This window comes from Engystomops pustulosus, chromosome 7 (genome assembly GCF_040894005.1).
Source record: "Engystomops pustulosus chromosome 7, aEngPut4.maternal, whole genome shotgun sequence".
In the NCBI taxonomy this organism is placed as follows: domain Eukaryota; kingdom Metazoa; phylum Chordata; class Amphibia; order Anura; family Leptodactylidae; genus Engystomops; species Engystomops pustulosus.
The window spans coordinates 41,153,974-41,175,180 of NC_092417.1; the positions used below are offsets into that span (position 1 = coordinate 41,153,974).

The following is a 21,207-nucleotide window of genomic DNA, read 5'->3' on the forward strand; positions in this document are numbered from 1 at the left end:
ACCACCACAGCACAGAATGTCATAAACACGGCGTCCTGTATCATCTCATCGATTAAACACAATAATAATCTAAAAAATGACACAGGATTTTATCGACCTCCATTTTATGACACAAGCATCACTGCGGTAGTTTTTCTCCTCGGCGACGATCTTAACCAATCAGCTCGCCCCATTCTAAGAACCCGCCCCTAAACCACCATTTTGTGAAAAGGAGACTCGAAGGGGAGGGCGGGGTTTTCCTTCATGCCCTTGATCGGACAAACACGTAGCTGGCTGTCTCATGATGCAAACCCCGCCCTTTCTGTAGCCACGCCTCCACATTGTACTTTTTGTTCCTCTGCAGAGCTCGAGCTGCGTCATTCGGGGAGTTTATCGCTGAGGAACCAGGTTGGTAATTTCTGGCTGGAAGGGATTGCGGTTAGGCTGCGGTTGTTTTGTTTTTAGTCACTTCTGCTTCTATTTCTACTTCTGTCTTCCCTTTGCTTGTTCATTTTACGTAGCATTATTATTTTAATTTCCTAATGGACTGGTAACTGCAAGTGACGCACAGACCGTGTATTTGTGGTTTAGTTAGCTGTAATTTAGTACATTAGACTATAATACGTATTAAAGTCTGATTTTTGTGAGGAATTTTACCGTTGGGCGCCTTCTATACATGTGTGGAGAAGCCCCGCCCACTGGCCTGGCTGCCGGCGCCATCTTGGATAGCGTGCAAAATAGGGAAAGCTCGATGGAAACAGCAAACGTTGCATGTGTATAGGCTTGGGCTTCGTGGTTTAGTGTATGTATGGCGGTTTTCTGCACTTTTATACGTTTGTCTTTCTTTATAATCATTTTGGTCACGTATTGGCTCATATGTAGTAGGCATTGCTTACAACACGGCTTAATGAGGTCTAGCAAACATAAATGCAGTAACCTAAACTGATCATGTGAATTGGCCTAATGGAAAGTATCGATGGATGGGTTTTTCTTGGACTTGTTTGTGCCTTTTGTGTCGGGTGGGGGGTAGATGGGTGGAGCTGTGGTGCATCATCGCCCTCTAGGGGCCAGCATGGTAGTGCAACCATTGTTTAAACCTAGATGTAAGGCAATTCTCAAAAGCTAAATTATATAATTTTTTTTGTTTTATTTCAGGTTTTTTATTTTTTGGTTATTACATACAACAGTCAACATGAGTGGTTGCAGAGTCTTCATTGGGCGCCTGAATCCAGCTGCCAGAGAGAAGGACGTGGAAAGATTCTTCAAGGGATATGGCCGCATCCGGGACATCGACCTAAAGAGGGGCTTTGGCTTTGTGGTAAGTGTCCAAGACTCCATCCTGATTGCAATCTTATTATAACACTACAGGTCTAGGAGTATTGTTTTTGGTTGGATCCTGAACGAGATTTTATCACTAACGTTACAGGTCTAGGGGGTATTGTCCTAGACTGGATCTTCTTGCTATAGTACTACAGGTTTAGAGGTATAATATGCCACAATGTAGTTTTGCATAGAAGTGATGCAATGATTTGACTGCCCCCATCTTAAAAATCACATTTTGTGGATACTAGATTGCTTGGTCAACCCCTCACAAATGCATGTAAGCTACCTCGTATATGTAACTGTGTGTGGACATGCCCTTAAACCGTGTATCTGAATTGCAGGAGTTTGAGGATCCAAGAGACGCAGATGATGCCGTATACGAGCTTGATGGAAAAGAACTGTGTAGTGAAAGGTGTGTATCTTGTATTTATCACATGTACTGTACTTGTATATTCCTTTATAAGGTATTCTCCTAACAGCTGTTTCTCACTTTATCTCCAGGGTGACTATTGAGCATGCCCGCCTGCGCTCCAGGGGTGGTGGTGGTGGCCGAGGAATGGGGAGGGGAAGATACTCTGATCGTTTCAGTAGTCGCCGCCCACGTAATGATAGAAGGTGAGTCATTTCTATTAATACCAAGTCAGAACATGATGACTAGAGTAAACGTTTGAGTTGTTTGCAGACTTTACAGAGGTTAATAAGTGCCTATTTTTTTTTTTTTTTTTCCCCCGCAGTGCTCCACCAATAAGGACTGAAAATCGTCTCATTGTGGAAAACCTTTCCTCCCGTGTCAGCTGGCAGGTTTGTTAATTGATTTTACGTGGGGTACATGAGACTTTTTGCCAGTTAATGGCAATTAGAATTAATTGTTGTAATTGGGGTTTGGGTATTTTTAATTTAAAATTTTTATATTGTTTTAACCTAATTTTAACCAAATATTAAACCCTTTATTTGCCAGCCTATCTGTGTCTCGTTGGCCTTGTGACGAGGAGCGCCTGTTGGTTATCGCTCTGTGTTGGTCACTTTTGGTTGGGCCGGGTTGAATTGAATGCCAGTGAGCTCCTACAGTGTCTGTTGGCTACCTAGATCCGTTGCCGGTCTAGGCATACTGGAGCACTTCGTTAAGTGGCAGGTTGCAGCGACCGCCCCCATGAGAGTTAAAGAAATCTGGTCCTTAAGTTGAGAGATGTTCTGCCTGTAAAGATTCCGAATAGGAGGTCGTGGTCGCAATTAGGTGGTCGTTGGAATCCTGGTCGCAATAAAGTCCATGGTTACACCACAAGAATAGAAAATGATGGCCATCGTCCAGTAGTCTTCTAATAGGGAGGGGTCGTTCGATATAAAAGCTTCGATCAAATTGATTAGCCCTCAAGTGGGTGTGAAGAGCCAGTCGGGCTTGTCTCGTGACGGTTCCTCCAGTCGCTTAATGCACTTTGGTGGTTGACTAGCCTAGGGATATGTTATTAAAGGTAAAGTAACTTATATTCTTAATGACATAACGGGCACCAAATAAATGGCTTGTATAGAATACTAATTTTTAGTATTTCATTATAATTTAACACCTTTTCTGCTATAGTTTTCTTACTTGTGAAGACCTTTCACTTATTTTGTGCCCTATTGTAGTTTTTGCTATTCTCAAGAGTGGTAAAAGTACAATGTCACCTTCTTGGTCTAACACTGTCAACTTTTTTTCAGTGTAATTTTTTTTTTCTTTACTGTCTTTTGCCTTTGTACTAATGAAACTACATTTTGCATTAGGATTTGAAGGACTTCATGAGACAAGCTGGAGAAGTAACATTTGCTGATGCGCACAGACCCAAACTGAATGAAGGGTAAGTAGGATGGATTTATCTTGAATTAGGTGAATATTTATTTTTGGGAATCGCCAAACATGATTGGTGTTCGGCCACAGAATTGATCTATTGTGTTTTCTACAGGGTTGTTGAGTTTGCATCTTACAGCGATTTAAAAAACGCTATTGAGAAACTGTCTGGCAAAGAGATCAATGGAAGAAAAATCAAACTGATCGAAGGAAACAAGAGGCACAGGTTTGTTGACATATTATTTTGGTTTTTTTTATATAGTTTGGGCCTAGTGACCTGTGCTTTGAGCATTGTAGGTCTTTGTGGTGCTGTATTTGGAACACAAAACTTGTCACTCTGAAAATGTAAACATTCTGGCTGCAAGACCAGTGGATAACTTTTGTGTATTGCTTTTATCAGCCGGTCAAGAAGCAGGTCCCGTTCCCGCAGCAGAAGCTCATCCCGTTCCCGCAGTCGCTCCCGCTCCAGGAGCAGGAAGTCCTACAGCCGTTCTCGTAGCCGTAGCCGCACTCCCCGCAGTAACCGCAGCAAATCCAGATCTGTGAGTAGGTCTCCCATTCAGGATAAATCCCAGAAGGCCGCATCTAGAAGTCCATCCAAATCGCCAGCATCTCCTGATCGTCAGAGGTCCCGGTCGAGATCTCGGTCTGTTGATAGCAGAAACTGAACACTTACATTTTTTTAATTTTATTTTTTTTTATTCATCTTGATTTTTGTGAATCTTGTATACTTGCTATTTCTTGGCAAGTATGACGTGAGAAAGCAGGACAATAGAAATGCAGGCTTTTTAATAATGTGGACCACTGCGCCATAGATTCTCATCACGCCTTTTGATAAAACCATCACCTGCTTGTGTCTAAACTGTACAGATTGTGTAAATGTACCTTCTGCCCTATATATTTTGTTATGAGATGAACGTCTCGTGCTCCACTGCTGTTGTAAATAGTTGTATCTTCTATTCTTCCCCCCCCCCCCTCCATCACCTGACTTCCTTTAAAAGTGTTTCATTTGTGAAATAAGCTGTTTAAATAAACTTTATTAAAGACAAGACTTGTGTGAGGGTGTGTGTACCTTGTGGCTGGAGAGGAGTTGTTTCATGCTTGTTATATATACAAATGCTATTTTACACAAATGTATTATCTATGGCTCCTGGTCACTTCAACGAGTACATGTTGTTGCACCATGACCAGTGAGACAATGACATGTCCTGTATTTCCCCTTGTTACTGCATTAGCTGCTCACTTCTCAATGGAGAGGGGAGGGGTGAGCAGCGCTCATCCCTTCTCTAGCGCACACACACATACTTGGTGTGAATGTAACCTAACAAATGTAGGTAAATGACTAGTAATGCAGAACATCTTGAGATTCCCTTGTACAACAAGCCATCAAATTGGCATTTCATTCTTTTCCCTTCACCCCAAGTTTAGAAATCCTGATGCTTTGTTTGTACCCAGGGACCTTATGTAGTATCAGGCTGAGCTTCCTCAGTCCTATAAAATCCTTCTCTTGTACCGTATACATGGTAGCTCTATGTTGTAAACTAGGCTACAACCTAGCTAGTGTGCAGGTGTGGCCTCCTTGGCATGGAGGGTGACATAAGGGGGAAACTGCAATTCCTGGCCATGCACCATGTGATTTCAAGGCTTGTATGTCTGGAAACCGGTGTGCAAGTCTCCACAAATCTGTAGATGTAAAAGGAATTGGCTGCTGAGCTTTGTGCTGATGCAGGATAAGTGCCACCTGGTGGTGGAGATGCTGAGCCATGGAGGAAGGGGTTATAAATGTCTGCAGCCAAATAACCAATGTGCTGCTTCTGTATTATAAAGAAACCACAAGGGGTAGGAAAGCTGAGTCCTCATTTTCTGGGGGCTGCCATGTTAGGATTTAAACTAAATTTAACTTGTACATAGCACCACATGTGGCCTTTAGAATTTAGTACAAATGGCAATCTTTCTTTACTGACATGGGGGATTAACAGTGGAGTGGCTACCCAAAAAGTGGCACAGCTAAAAGCAATATTGTGCCATGCAGTACCTGGTGCTGTAACTAGCACCTCCCACCAGATACATATCAGAGGCCTTTAGATCTATCCAGTGCATGTAAGGGGGTGGTATATATCATACACTGCTGCACCATCTCTGGGAGCTTCTGCTACATCCATAAATCCATAGTATTTTTACTTGTTAGATCGGAGACTCATAACTGTGGTCAGTCCATGAATCGTCGTCATGTGCTGCCACTTCATGTATTGTTTTTGCATCAGTTATTGTGAGGTAGAAGCAGCTGTGGTAAGTACACCTACATGAAGTATGTACCTCCCCTGCTCCTGGTGCTGGTGGATGTGCGCTGCCCCTGTGCTAGCCAGTGCTAATCCCATCTCATCTGGGAAATTCTTTTCTATTAGTGCTATGAGCGCCATCTAGTGAGTGATTGTGGATGTAGAAGGTTTTGCTTTGGTTTTATAGTAATCATCTGCAGGCGACTTTTACGTTAGTCTCTTCCTGATCTGACATGATGGCCCATCAATATTTCAACATAATTTGATCATCTGTGGGACTCTCAAAGACTAACTTACTACTTAAAGGGGTTGCTTGGGATCTAGCCTAAACAGTGCTGTAACCTTACACCCTACCAGGTATGCGACCCTACGTTGTATCGTGTTATCCCTGGACCTTCCCATAATTCCCCATTATACAGGGATCTGGACTTTGCTGTGGAGAGATTGTGAGGCAGTTACCTCTGGTGTTGGCCGTGCTGTGGGTAACATCTTGCCAAGGTGGTTCACACCAGTGCAAAGCAGTAGAAATTGCAGGGCAGGTGCCAATCCAAATGAAAAGGTCAGGGGGGAGGGGTCGGCGAACTGATTCAGGTGGTGTTTGGGGGGACAGATTCGATGTGTATGCACTTCCCATGCCTTAGGATCCAGAAGTTGGGTGCCAGTAGCAGGATGGTGTGCTAGGAGCTTTAGCAGGTAACACTGGGCATGCTCTACCACTATAACTACCCCTTACACCCCCTAGTTTTTTTGTTTGGGTAAAGATGGATTTTCTTGAAGTACAAGTGCATGGATATTTTCTGCAGGCTCCCAGGAGCTCGATTCAGGACCAAAACCTTTTTAGTCCACAAGATAATAGATATTCCCTTCCACCACCTTTACTGTGCAGAACCTCCCTCACTTAGTACTTCTCTTCAGAACCAACAAGAATCGGGGCAAAAACGAGTGTTGGATCCGCGTTTGAGGACCATATGTAATGATATGTGAAAAAAGTCGGGTATAACAAGGGAGGATGGCGGGCAGAGTTTATACGAGACATGATTTAACTGCTCCAGAACCTTAAAGAAGACCTGTAATCAGAATTTTACCCCTCACATCAGTAATACCTTTTGGTAAAGGGTTAAGTCCTCCCCATATCACCCAAAATGTTGTGACTCTGTACCTCAATTGCATCTGTTTCTCAGATATGCAAATGAGTATAGAAGAGGCATATTCTGAAAAGAAGAGTCATGTTTTCTTCAAGGCTGCCAGTGACCCCGCCTCCCTCTTTTGATTGACAGCTCAGTGTCAGGAATTCCTCTCCCTGTCCACTTCTATGGTGTATTGAGCAGAGAGCACTGTGTGGGAATCTGCAGATCTTCTCACCATTTTACGCTCTGTTATGGGCGGGGCTGGGTGGAGATCAGAAGATCTTACATAGACATGGGCAGAAAAAGTTTGGGGAGCGATTTTACTGTTTGACAGAGGCAGATTTAAGCTGGGACACTTGCACTGCACTTTTCAACAAAGGCACAGTGGGGGGTGAGTCAGGTTTATTGTGTTTGTTCTTGACAAGATGTTCCCTTTAAATGGACCCAGGTAACAGGGGGCAAACCTGTAGGAGGGGAACCTGCCGGCAGAGGTCTCTGGAGGACAACCAGACTCCAGGTGACAATTGTGAAGGACGTTAGCGTTTTTCTTCCTATTCCCCGAAGCCTGAATCATAGCAGAGTTTGCAGCGTGCCAGAAGTGACTCACCATTACCCTGACTTGACTTTGACAAGAATAAAGTCCTTCACATCTTTATGGGCCATTAATAGGGGGCAGGGCAGAGAATGGGGCAGTTATATTAGAGAAGAAATTTTGCCAGTAGAAATTTGCAAAACCCAAAAATTACTGAATGACGTGGAATCCTCAGAGATGAGGGCATTTTATCACAGCTTCTAGCTTGACAACCTCCATGTCCATCCCATACAATGCATCCCAGGACGGACAACAAGGTTACCTGAAAGACACATAGGGGCCCTTCTCCTGCCGCTGTGACAGAACCAGACAAACATGTCTACCGATGGGTGGCCAGGTAAGCTGCGTACACTAGGATGCCATCTAGATATACCACCACACATATACAGCAAGTCCGGAAAGATGCCGTTGAATTCTTGAGACACAGCATGGATAATGACTAAAACTTGTAGTGTCCATCTCTGGTATTGAATACTGTCTCCCATTCCTCGCCTTGAAGGATGGATCTGGCTGCAGGTACCACACGGGTCCAACTTAAAGAAAAGCTTGACACCTCAGATCCTGTTGAAATCAGCGTCAGGAGATATATATTTTTTTTAAGTAATTTTATTCAAACCACGATAACCGATGCAGCTGTATCTTTATAGCTCTTATTTACATGGGGGGCGGACTATTTTACTATTTTACCAATCAGAGCTCAGCTTTCATTTCCTCACAGCTGTTTATAAAATTAAAGCTGATCTCTGATTGGTTTCTATGAGCAACTAGAACAGTTTTACCTCAGACACTTCTGATAGATCTACCCCCATGTCTTTAACTGTTCATAGCTCCAGTTCTGTAGATCACAGAACCACAAGCCTGATGTGGCCTGAAAGACGAGATTCTCGTCTTTAATATGACACCAGAACGACAGAAGTTGGTCCTTATCTACAGCTTGCCTTTCCAACTATGTATTCAGGTATCTGTATTTCCGGTTCTGTAGCTGACAAAGCCATAATCCTCATGTGATCTCAAAGATGAGATTCTTCCCTTTATTATCACACAAAGAGCATGTTTCTAGGTACTACAGAACCGAAAATAGGGGCTTCAGAAGTGACGCTCCCCCTGCAACCACTAAACCTAACACATCTTGTGTGAAAATGAGGTGAGAAGAGTCATATTTGCCTGAATTTGGAGGGGCAGGGGGTTTATTTATAAGTAAAGAGGAAATATGTTGCATAAAAATGGGAATTCTACAAAGGACATTTCATTCCCGACCTGAGGAGGGCAGTAGTTAAGTGACAGGTACCCTATACCTGGTGACAGGTTCCCTATAGACTTTATTTTCTCTACAACAGAGCAGAGGGTTTTTTTGGAAAAAAATAAACTGGATTGCTTTCTACCTGTTGTATAATATAAGCATCTGTCATTAGGTTGATAACACAAAACCTTATGACAGGTTCCCTTTAAGGTGCTGAGTGAATTGCCGATGTAAGCCCCCATGTAAAGTGCCATGAAACGACTTACATGTGTTGATGGTAGGTAACAGATGGGAATCCGTGTTCTCGCTGCAACTTTTTAATCATTATTTTAATTTACAAAATACAAGGCAAATAAACAGGAATGCTATAATCACAAGACATAAGGGAAAGGGACAGGGGGCCCACCGCAATCTTAGAAAAGACCAAAGTGTTAAGACCTGTACAAATGAGACTGTACAATATACATATACAATTATATACACAACTCTCTTCTCCAGAGTCACACGACTTCAATCACTAACATGTCAGTAGCAGATGCTTTCTTTTTTTTTAATTAAAAAAAAATCTAAGAAGGAAAAAAAAAAATATGTTTCTCATTCTCTCCACATCGGGGGGTATTGGATTTAAAAATGTTATATAAAGTCCACTTAAAAGTGCAAATATTGAGAGCTCCATCGGTGTCCTGTGTGATTGGTCCGAATACGATGACGCTCTTTCCTCTTCTCCTTCATTCTCAATATTGTAGGAATCTTTACACCAGGCGACCTACTGGGAGGGGAAAGCACAGGTGTCAGTTTTGGAAATCAATCATAGTAGAAGATGATGAAACAGACATTGGTCCATCAAGCCCAACCTATAATCCTAGTGTGTAGATACAGAGGAAAGCAAAGATACATACATACATACTGGGGGAGATTTATCAGAGAGTCTGAGCAGAACTGTTCTAGTTGCCCATAGCAGCCAATCAGAGCTCAGCTTTCATTCTCCCATATCGGTTTATAAAATGACAGCTGATCTCTGATTGGTTTCCATGGGCAACTAGAACAGTTTTACGTTCTGATAAATCTCCCTCATTATTTTTTTTCCCATAACACCTGATAACAAATGGTTAGTTAGGCAGTGCAGATCCATAGAGGACAGCAGGTGGCAGCACATACTAATATAACAATACGGGTCCAGCCGTATGTAGTGGAAATTATGCAGATTTTCTGCCTAGATTTGTGGTCAAAAATTTCACATGATAGAACAATAGCGGCAAATGTAGACTTGCGTCTCGTTAAAATAGGGTATTAATATAAGATCGAACAAATGTTCTGGCTTTGTCATAGCTTTTGGTATTCACTTGAATACAGTGTCGGACTGGCCCACCAGAGTACCAGAGGATCCTCCGGTGGGCCCTGGCTCAACCCAATATTGAACCCCAGAGGTCCATCAGAAAACACCACAATTTTAGAGTATATTTACTGGGAAATAATGAAGAGTGGGCCCCCAAATTGATTTTCTCTGGTGGGTCTAAGGAACCCCAGTCCGACACTGCTTGTATGTGATATAACTATGGATGTAATAACAGGACACTGCTGCATCAGCTTTAAGCTGGTCACTGGGAGTTTCCGCTATCAGATCAATGACCATCCAATGAATCCACATTAAGTCAAGTATTTTTTTCATTGCTTTCTCCCTTGCCAATTCAGAGCTGGGACAAGATCTGCATGTAAAACATCTGGGTTTTCCCCGGGTTACATATAGGATAGGTTCTGTAGGTATCCCAACGCAAAACCTTGTGGGAAGATACAGTGGTGCATAGGGTAAAGAATAATCAGGTATTATAACTTATAACTGTGCACTGATCATTTCTGAAACCCATCCTCTCTGCTCTGAGTGATAGCTATAATATCCACCCAGGATCCTGCTACAGCTTTTACTCGGAGCAGAGGAGAGGGGGTGGGGTCCAGCCTAACAAACAGAGCACAACAGTGTGAGACCATGTCCCATTGCATTTGTGAAGCTATAATCTCGGAATATTAATACTTTTTTACTGTTCTGTTGCTATTAACAAAATATAAAATTGTATGATTTAAACAGGGCTGCTATCTGACTCCAAAGACTTCCAATAATACCATCAAAATCCATCATGATAAACCAGGGACACTTGATCCAGGCACCGTGACTGTGGTAATCTTCTTATATCTGTTATCCATGACCTCCCTCCTTCTGAAATAAACTTTTAAAATTATTCTAATGAGCCAGAAGGGCTCCTGGGGGTGTTACTAGAATCCTTCTCCCAGCACTTCCTTCTCCCTCTACCTGATGTAATGTCACTCCAACAGAGGAAGTTTTAGCACACAATGGGAGAAGCGCTCCTATACAGCTAAACAGCCTGTGAATCTGGAGCCCTCCAGATTCTGATTCTGGAGCCCTTCACATTAGCATCATTTTAAAAGTTGATTTTAGAAAGAATGAGCCATGGATAACAAATATAAGAAGATCACCACAGTCACGGTGCCTGGATCTATGAGTATGTGATTTATCATTCTTGGTTTCCTTTAAAGGACACCTGTCATCAGGTCTCTGCCACTAGTCCTGTCACCTCTACCTGTTGGAGCAGCTCACAAGGATCCCATCCCAGCCTTTATCTAGTTATTTCATACATTATTCATTGCAAAATCATCTATTCTGTATTATGTAAATGAGGCTGGTCACATGGTCAGAGGCAGTGATGTCACCCCTGTTACCCCTCTCCTCCCCCTGCTCATGTCTGTGTGTAATGTATAGTAAAGCATGGCTAGTGTGTGCTGTATCTGCTGACATGCTGCATCCTCCTAATATACAGGTGAGAGACACAGACATCAGCTACACATGAATCTGACATGTTCTGCTGTAACATGGCTGCCTGGAGCTGCTGTATCTCTCCTATACACACACACAGGCTGCAGGGGGCGTGGCCACCAGCACCAGGAAGCACATCATTATACAGGCTGTCAGTCATGCACTGGGGGTGTGGCTGTGCCTCCCACTCATGAATAGAGTGGACAGCTTGAATATGCTAATGCTTCATTGGACATTTCACAGGTCATTTGCATACAGCTTTAGGACCTCATTGCTTAGGTTTACAGGCATGTAGAGGGACAATGAAGGGATAGAGGCAATGCTCTCTAATGGCGGTTTATGAAAATATATTTCGTTTAGGGGGTTATTTTGCCTGACGGGTTCTCTTTAAGTCAGTGACTGTTTGTAAATGTAAACCTAACTCTGCTGGTGCAAACCATATAGTACACTACCTGCCAAAATGATGTGATGTCAACCCTGTGCCTCTGTATATAATTAAGCATAGCTGCTTTCTTGTATTTAAAGCCCGGACAACCCCTTTAAATTTCTGGGTAAAGTATATATATTTTTTTGTGTTATTCATTATAGTTTATTCATGAGTTATGTAATATTTTTTAACACACACACACACATACATATATATATATATATATATATATATATATATATATATGGTCACAGTGTGGGACACAGTTGTCATCTAGTCGAGAGACTGTGGTATATTTAGGGGCACAGTGTGGAGATGTGCTACAAGAGCAGATTCATCAGCTATGATTTGCTAGATGCCACTTATGTATGTGTTTCATGGGTACTAGATTCAATGGAGGGAATTCATTAAGACTGGCATTTAGAATTGCCCTGCTGGTGCCCGTATCCACTAAGAAGCTGGTATCTCATCCAAAGCTTTAGACCAGTAGAGGGCTCATAATCTCTATACAGCTCAGGACCCACAGAAACCTTCATCTGACACTACATATTGCAAAAACAAACGATGTACCCACTTCTTATACTCATTACTTACTGAAAGGGTTTGATCCTGCTCTTCTTCCAGGAGTAAAACTACCAGCACTGATACCTGGAATAAAACCCAGATACACATGATCATGATTTTCAATGTCCCTTTCTTGGCATGTTCCCTCAGCCAAAAGGTTTGGGCTTTGGTAATACCGTTCCCTTGTCCCATCTACTAATATTAGGACACATGAGAATTGTATTTCAAATAACAAACACTAGAGGGCAACATAACATCTAATGGAAGACCCAACAGCTGGGCGATAGAGAAGTAGAGATCAGTGATTGCCTAATGATCGGCCGTTATACAACGAGTAATAATTCTGAGCTTTTCATCTTTACATATGCATATGGTAATGCTGATTGGTTGAGGGCTGTGATAACATAAATATAAGCATTAATAAGATGACATAATACAAACCTAAACAGACTCCGCGCACAATGTTCTGCCTAATCTCTGTTTTCTATTACTGATATAATTATGATGAATGCATGCCAAACTGCATTATTAACCCCTGCAAGGTTCATAAGGCAGACACTGCAGTCAGGCAGCTGACATGAGCAGGGTTGTCCAGCCCCCTGTTGTATGGGTGGTCGCATAGCAAAAGGAGAAGCAGAGACATGTTCAACTTTCTTCCTGAAACACTGAGCAATACAATATTAAAGTAAGGTTTCAATCTCACAAGAGACCCCATAAGTAAAGCTAGTATAGCGTAGGGTACTTTATACGTTTTTAGAGATTTCAGTTTTTATGCATATTATCTTCTCGATGCAACAGGGGCTGTATCTTCTGGTGTACTTGTGTAGCATCTGTGCCTGTTCAGTCTTCAGTCCCATTCTCTGCTCGTACGGTATTGCAGAAGATGTGCGGCTGACTGTGATTTTGTTCTTAGTTCTCATTCTGTCCTGCACTACTCTGAACACTGCCTTATTTAACTCCTAGCTGTTTTAATTAATTTCCACCGTTACCTGTTTGCCTCATGTTGACTTTGTCCTGGGCTGCAGACAGCACTTCTAGCTCTGATGGACAGCTGCCTTCTCCACTCACATTCCTCTCCTGCTAATCTGATTTGTCTGGATGTTATGGACTGGATATCTAATAAGAGGATTATCTGCCCCGCTTTCCAGTCCTTACTATAAGTCTTGGAATTAGCATTGTCTGGACTTCTGTGTTATAGATTTTTTAAATGCGTCTCTTGATTTTGTACTGCATTGTCCTCTTGGTTTTTAATCTGTATTTGTACGACCACTCTTCTGTTTGTTTTGTCCTATATTTGCCTCTGTGTTTTCACAGGACGGGAATGTTAGGATGGGCAACAGTAGGTAGAGACAGCAGGGTGGTCTAGGTTTAGGGCTCACTGTTCTTGTCTGTCCTTTCTTTCCATACTATTATCCATTACCTTAAAGGGGTTTTCCCTCGAAATAAGTTAGACTCTATCCACAATATAGGGCCTAACTTGCTGATAGGTGGGGGTCTCAGTGATGGGAGAGCATCTCCAGCATGGGAGAGAGAGGTGGAACGGGCGTGAATAATTACTCACTCACTCTCCTCTCCATCTTGATCCTGGTTCTTGTCTTTGCTAATTTTGACACGCCGGGATCACTTAGAAAAGAGACGTATAAAAAGCAGCCCGGAGTGCAGGGACAAGATGTCCAGTGCTCCGGGCTGCTTTTTATAAGTCTCTTTTCTAAGTGATCCTGGTGTGTTAAAATTAGTGAAGACAAGCACTGGGATCAAGATGATGAGAACATTAGGTGTGTATGTGTAGGTGCTTGTTACTTTGGTAAAGTGGTAGATTTTCTTTAATATTCTATTACCATTCATTACTTTGTATTGTGACTTGATCTCTATACTGTGACTATTTCAGGTTTCTTCCCATCCCTCTGGTGGGATGTCATTGTATCTAACCTATGGTCTGTAACATAAATAGAGGAACTATTCCAATGTTTTGATACTATAGTGTGTATTCTCATGGGAGTAAGCAGAGATTGCAGTAATACCCAGGGATTTGTTCTGGGGATGACCTGGGATTACCAGATGATTAGTTAAGTTTTTGTGTAGTTACAGCATAGGGCAGTACCTGGCTCTTTGCGGACTCCTAGACATCCTTTTAGCTCTGTGAGTGAGATGGATTTGTCCTTGTTTAGGTCACAGTAGTCGGTGAAACGTCTGGCACATTTCTTGGGTTTGGCTTTCTTCTTGACATATCTTTTGAAGGGCTTCATCTCCTTCTTGTTGATGTCTTCACTGCCGTTGATGTCTAGCTGGCTGAAATACCACAAAACGACGCGTTCTTCCAGTGTGTGGTTGGGATTAGGTTCTGAGAATCTGTAAAATAATATCACTTAGATCATCATTTTATCAGAGCATTAAATTTATATGGAGCACAAGGGTCTCCTTTAAAGTTTATGGCCCAACTTTGGAGCAATAAGGCTGGTTTTTGATTGTTATCCTCTATGCACATGGTAGGAAATAACTGATCGGTGGGGATCCTTCTACTACTGGGACCCGAAATTTGACACCATGCAGGGGTCCTGTTGTCACTAACTGAAGAAACGTCAGGTCAAGCATGAGTCCTGCTGCTCCATTCAATACTAAGGGAGCATTGGAAATCGCCACATCGCTCTGCTATCTCCAGCACTCGAGTACTATAATCAACAGTTTCTGGCTCTTGCATACTATTGAATGGAGAGGCCGGACACATGCTCGATAAGTTATTAGTAAGAAATGGACCCCCTTGCTCATGATTATGGGGATCCCAGCAGTTGGACCCCCATCATTCAGATTACTATCTCCTATCCTATAGATAGAACCCAATAACCCCTATACATGGAAACCTTGCTAATGCCTTGGTAGTTCAGGCAGTCCCCGGGTTATATACAAGATAGGTTCTTTCTTTACAAATTCTGCTTTCTGACAAATAATTGCTATTTTTTTTTACAGTTTGTTGCTCTGTGGGTCAAATTGTCAATTAAACAAGTCAATCAACTCTTACTTTAAGGACCTTTCACAATTATTTTTAGGCTCGAAGAAAGATGCAATAACCTAACATGTCATCTGATCAAAGGGCATTTTACATGAATTTCTACATATTAAAATGGCATGCTGATTATAGTATAAGACAAGAAATCTAGTGAACTCATAGTAATAATAGGAGTCAACTATCAATACAGTGAACTAAAAGTTATAAAATGACTATATTCATAACATTCATTGATGACCTCTCGCCTAGACGAAGCAGTTTTCTACACTGTGCTGATGAGATGCAAAAACACAGAAACAGCACAGTCCACAGTTTAGGGAGTCTATTCCTCTTGGTTGGTTTGGCTTTTATCAGACATCATGTTACTAGGCTTCCTGTAAGTCATGCATTGATGTATAGGGAGGTGCCTTTTAAGTTAGCCCAGGAAAACGTATTTGTATATTTGTGTGTTACCCCAGCCCTTTACCTGTGTTTGTCTGTAGACTCACTGTGGGACGCAGAGTAAGCTCTCCCCTCATTGATTCATTTCATATTCATGAATTGAATAGATTCATGAGATAATACAAGGTCCTCTAATGTTATACAGGCAGTCCCCGGGTTACGTACAAGATAGGGACTGGGGGTTTGTTCTTAAGTTGAATTTGTATGTAAGTCGAAACTGTATATTTTATAATTGAAGTTCTAGACAATTTTTTTTTTTTGCCCCATTGACAATTGGAGTTTCAAAATTTTTGCTGTAATTGGACCAAGGATTATCAATAAAGCTTCATTACAGACTCCTTACAGCTGATCATTGCAGTCTGGGACTATAGTAAAGCATCCAGAGAGCTTCACCAGAGGTCACAGTGGGCAGAGGGGTCCGTCTGTAACTATGGGTTGTCTGTAAGTCGGGTGTCCTTAAGTAGGGGACCGCCTGTACCATTATATATTCATCTATGACAACATATACTGTCCTATAATCTGGCAGCAAGTCATTGTCCAATAGTCTGGGTTATCTATTCAATATGAATCCACCATCTTTGGCTAGAATATTATCATATATACTGTATTGTTCAATATTATTGTCCATAATGGAGTATAGGATATATAATGGATACATAACATATATTACAGGATACATCGAAATGTTATATTTAAGTAAGTTTATGGACTTCTACCTTTAGAAAACGTCTATTGATGTTCCTAGGCAAAAAAGCAAATGACACGAGGCACTCAGGTCTGCCTGATAATAGCCTAAGGGGAAAGTTACAGACATACCTAAAGTAGCGGCCTCTCAGTTTCCCCTAAATGCCATAAAAGTAACATTCTTATCTGATCCATCTCTTCATAAACATGTCCACAAACCCACCTACTAAAGCAGGCATTAGGATCCCACACGACACACGCACCATGACTCAGACAAACCGGAGGTGAGTCTGATAAGATCCTATGTCAAGGTGTTAATAATTGGGACCGCTGACTTGTAGGGGAAGATAATTTATGTTGTAATATTTCTGGGATTTTACGGCATTTGGTTGGAAGGCACCTGTGAACCCGTGGCCCTGCCTGTACTTAATGACTGACCTGCCGCCTGCTGCTGGGGCCGCTGAGTTGATTGCTTGCACCATGTCTGTGGTGAGGGCATCCAGTAAACTCGTGATGAATTCCAGCTTCTTCCCATCAGGACAACCTAGAAGTAAAACAGAAAAATCGGAGCGCTTATTACTGGAGGTGGTATTTATGGAGCTTTATATAGACCAAAAAGTGCAAAAGTTTTTGCAATTCCCAGCACTTGTACTTGCGGAGCCTTCAACAATTTTGTGCCCTTCTAAAAGTGTCATACACATGAATATAATGTTATCAGAAACCTATAGTTCTCTGCCATCTCTTCCCAGAAGTTGTTAGGGTCAGGATTGTTCATGTTGAAATTCAACATGCCCAATCCTTCATTTCTAAGCAACCAATAGAGGTGTTTGGCAGCAGCTTAATCCCGCCTTGTGAATATGTACACTACTACCTACCACTGCCCACAACTACCCACCACCCATCCCTTACAGAGCTCAGAAAGACAAGTACTGTCTTCACAGACCACACGATCCTGGAAATGTCTTTTTAAAATAAAAATAATTATATTATTTGAATATTTCCATTGGCTTCTATGTCCTATCCGGAATAAAAAACATATAGATTGTGAGCCCTCACGGGCAGGGTCCTCCTTCTGCTGGTCTCCTGATCACTGTGGATTTGTATTTTGTACAGGCGGTCCCCTACTTAAGAACCTGACTTACAGACGACTAGTTACAAACAGACCTCTGGATGTTGGTAGGTTACTGTACTTTAGTCCTAGGCTACAATAAACAGCTATAACAGTGATCACAGGTGTCTGTAATGAAGCTTTATTGTTAATCCTGGTTCTTATGACAACCCAACATTTTTAAAATCCAATTGTCACAGTGACCAAAAATTTTTTGACTGGGGTTACAATAATTAAGTATACGGTTCCGACTTACATACAAACTCAACTTAAGAACAAACCTACAGAACCGATCTTGTATGTAACCCGGGGACTGCCTGTACTTGCATTTGTTTTTGTCTTAATGTAATGTATGTGACTCCCTTACAGATTGTACAGCACCAGGGAATGAATGGTGCTCTATAAATAATAATAAAAAACTCAGACTTTATTATACTGTATTTTTCGGACTATAAGGGCCACAAAGAAATCTTTTTCTCAGAAATCAAAGATGCGCCTTATAGTCCAGTGCGCCTTATATATGAACCGTACTTACAGACAACAGCTGCCTTGAACTGTGCACAGGTCTGCCACCTGCTGGTCATTCATCCTTATAATCAGGTGCACCTTATAATCCAGTGCGCCTTACATATGAATCTAGATGTTTAAGCAAGCATTTATTGATGGTGTGCCTTATAATCCGGTGCGCCTTATAGTCCTAAAAATACGGTAAGTTAAAAAACTAATCAGAAGAAAGGATGTGCCCCTGTATTTTCTGAGACCCTCCATCTGTGATAAAACCTGTTTGTACGTAGTCCATAACACATGTCAATCATGTGGTTGTTGCTGGCTTCTTATTGGTCAAAGTGCCATATGATTAGTGGCTGTAAGTGTGGGGTTCAGATGCTGAATTTGATAACACTAGGTTTATACGTTCTGATGGTTCCTGTGGGACCTTTCACATGTGTATTCGCAATATAATCTATTAAAAAATTCATTGTGAAAGCGTAAATCTGACCACATATTAGGAAATCAGAAGTTGGAATCCTAGCAAAGTTTAATTTTTATCTTTTATTTACCTACAGAGATATTGGCATTCTTAGATTTAATAAGGGAACACAAATTTTATGGAACTGCCAAGTATTGCACTAATTGGGGCACATTTACTAAGAGAGTGCAAATTGTACCATGTGCAGTTTCCCTGTGTAGTGTGCAGGGGGCGCCACATTCAGGATTTCTGGCTCACGTTCTTCATGAATCTGCCTCCCCCTTGCACTGCCGCAACTTTTTTTTGTGCACCGTTAACACATTTGGGGGCGTGCAACACATGTCTGTAAGACTTTGCATGAAAATATTTTGCATGGCGTTGAATGGCATTAGGTCCCAGTCCCGGGCCAGACTATCACCCGCCCCATACATAGTACTAAAATAAAGTTTTTAACAAGTAAGGTTATGTTCCAGGATTATTAAATCTACTACTGATGATAGATTCCTCATGGTAGGTTTCCTTTAAAGAGGAACTGTCACCCTTAAAATCGGCACCAGAAGCTGCTTACTAAAGTGCTACAACAGTCCCAGCAGTGTTACACTGCTAGCGTTATCGGAAACCTTCGATAACGCTAGCAGACACTGCCGCAATGTACACTAGGAACGCCGGACCGCTCAAGCACAATACAATTTTCCAATATACTTTCTGTATCAATTCCTCATGGTTTTCTAGATCTCTGCTTGCTGTCCTGCTATAAAAGCTTCTATGTTTGCTTCTACTGAATAGAAATCTGTCCATGGTCTTGGATGGACACGCAGGTGCAGGTTACTGTCACAGGGAGTAATCAGAGCCGTGTGATAATAACGACTTGTGCGCATGCGCTTCCATCACATGACCATGGACAGATATCTATTCAGTAGAAGCAAACATAGAAGCTTTTATAGCAGGACAGCAAGCAGAGATCTCGAAAAACCATGAGGAATTGATACAGAAAGTATATTGGAAAATTGTACAACTTTTCTTTACACAAATCATATCAATTATTTGCTAAAAGTGGACAAGCCCTTTAAAAAACACATAAAATGCGGTGGTGAGCGGGTCACTAGTGTCATTATTGGCAGTCATGTCAATAATACAATCAATGTCATTGCTGCATTGATCAGAGGAGACCACTGTGGAGCAGAATGGGGTCTTAAAAGTGATAGGTAATGTTATTTCATACCATATCCTGATTGTAACCAACTTTCCTAAATTCCGAACAACCGTTCTTTTTGCTTATTATTGCTCCGGAGAGATTTATGGCATTCTGTACTCCCTGAGATTTTGACCCTTCTCAATGTCATAGGGAAGTATGGGGTCAGACTCCTGCTCCTCCACGCTAGTAGAACCGGAGAAAAACTGGGAGAACCCAAATCAGAAGGTGGCAACTTTGGCCAACTTCACTCGGTTGCACCATAAAAATACCTATATTTTTGTTTCAGATTTATTAATATTTGATGCATTACCTCTCATTTGGTTTTCATTATGTTGCTGTATCTGGACTGAGTGGACAAGGTAATTTTACATTCACTATCCTGCGCCCCCCCCCCCCCCGCCTCTCTGATATATTCTCCTCGCAATATCAACAGTCTCTAATCCGTGTAAGAAGGTCAGATTCTCCAACAATGAGCAGAGTTTGAGAACAGAGCAAAAAAAGGAAACACAGATGCTTTTCATTTCGCCTGTCCGTGTAACTTATGGACCGAGGATTGCCTTTGTGCAAAGAATTTCTTAGGTTCCTCTACTCTACATCAGGGGGAGCAACATTCATTAACCCCTGAAATCCTGGACACGACTGGAGAGGGTGATTGAAAATGCTCATTATATTGTGTCGTTGAGCTCTGCGAGTAACCTCCACCCTTCATATGGGACAATTTACTTTTGCTGAAACCGTTGGACCCCCTATCAAAGGCAATCTCTATAGACTACAGGATTCTGATAATAAGATACAGAGATTGAATAGTGCCAACCATTTTAGATCATTATTATACACATCTAATCCAATAATACGTCAATTGGACAGAACATTTAAAGGGGCCCCCATCTTGACAATTTAACTCCCATGGGTCCCCGCTGATAATGAGAAGAAAGAGGACTCAGCATTATCTCAGCACAGTCTTACTACTGTGGTTCCCAAGGGGTTTTTTTTCAGCTTTTTTAAAATTTGGGGCTAATATATGCTAATTAGGTGATCAGGTGGGTGATGCCTGATTCTATGTTCCAGTGCAGTACCACCTACCTTACAGTAGGGAACATAATACGAATACTGATGGATCTTATAGTCCTCTTTATATAGAACATGTCACCACTCTGGAGTCCTATTTGTTTAAAGTGAATCTGTCACCAGGAATGTCATTTTTAGCTGCTGACAGGTTCCAATAGACTATGCTTTACTGATCTTATAAATGTCTTTGTCAGCATTCTGAATCCTTTCAGTACTTTATAAAACATGAAAACATTTACATTACCTGGCTCCCTGCCAGCAACGTTTGCTTGTGTGTCAGTCTGCTCTCCTCCACACTCATGCAGCTCCCTCCCCCCTCCCCACTTCCTTTCATGTGCATTGAGCAGACAGGGGTGGGAGGGGGATGGTGTGGAGTAGAGGAAGAATGAGGAGGCTGAGACACAGGCTGCTGCAGCTCCACCACGCCACCTCCCCAACCCTGGAACACACCAAATGCTGCTGGCAGGGAGCTAGGTTATGTGAATTAAACTTATATAAATTAATCTAATGATTCAGAATGCTGACAAAAGCATTTTTAAAATCAGGGCCAGATGAAGATT

General features: G+C 41.9%; 2 protein-coding genes across 5 annotated transcripts in view; one reads left to right on the forward strand and one right to left on the reverse strand.

The window, feature by feature from the left end:
* Positions 1-236: 236 nt before the first annotated feature.
* On the forward strand, positions 237-4,173 carry LOC140069648 (serine/arginine-rich splicing factor 5-like). Its single transcript, XM_072115575.1, has 8 exons — positions 237-387; positions 1,135-1,297; positions 1,644-1,714; positions 1,804-1,917; positions 2,037-2,103; positions 3,061-3,134; positions 3,240-3,350; positions 3,525-4,173. The coding sequence occupies exons 2-8, from the start codon at positions 1,172-1,174 to the stop codon at positions 3,790-3,792; spliced, it is 831 nt and encodes a 276-aa protein (XP_071971676.1). The 5' UTR covers positions 237-387; positions 1,135-1,171; the 3' UTR covers positions 3,793-4,173.
* A 4,500-nt stretch (positions 4,174-8,673) lies between these two features.
* The window catches only part of SMOC1 (SPARC related modular calcium binding 1), a 123,203-nt gene continuing 110,669 nt past the window's right edge, over positions 8,674-21,207 (reverse strand). For 3 of the 4 annotated variants that reach the window (XM_072115578.1, XM_072115576.1, XM_072115579.1), the window contains exons 10-13: positions 16,748-16,853; positions 14,282-14,529; positions 12,211-12,264; positions 8,674-9,131 (exon numbers count right to left, since the gene is read on the reverse strand). In XM_072115578.1, coding sequence (XP_071971679.1) covers positions 9,115-9,131; positions 12,211-12,264; positions 14,282-14,529; positions 16,748-16,853 — 425 coding nt within the window. In that variant the 3' untranslated portion in view covers positions 8,674-9,114. The remainder of the gene's footprint in view (positions 9,132-12,210; positions 12,265-14,281; positions 14,530-16,747; positions 16,854-21,207) is intronic. The other variant, XM_072115577.1, reaches the window with a different exon arrangement.

What these genes read in the sequence shown, in the direction of transcription:
- LOC140069648 (XM_072115575.1), top strand. Translation starts at nt 1,172, where the DNA reads ATGAGTGGTTGCAGAGTCTTCATTGGGCGCCTGAATCCAGCTGCCAGA. An exon ending in AGAGGGGCTTTGGCTTTGTG is followed by an intron (nt 1,298 to 1,643) that starts GTAAGTGTCCAA and finishes TCTGAATTGCAG; the next exon opens with GAGTTTGAGGATCCAAGAGA. An exon ending in CCTCCCGTGTCAGCTGGCAG is followed by an intron (nt 2,104 to 3,060) that starts GTTTGTTAATTG and finishes ATTTTGCATTAG; the next exon opens with GATTTGAAGGACTTCATGAG.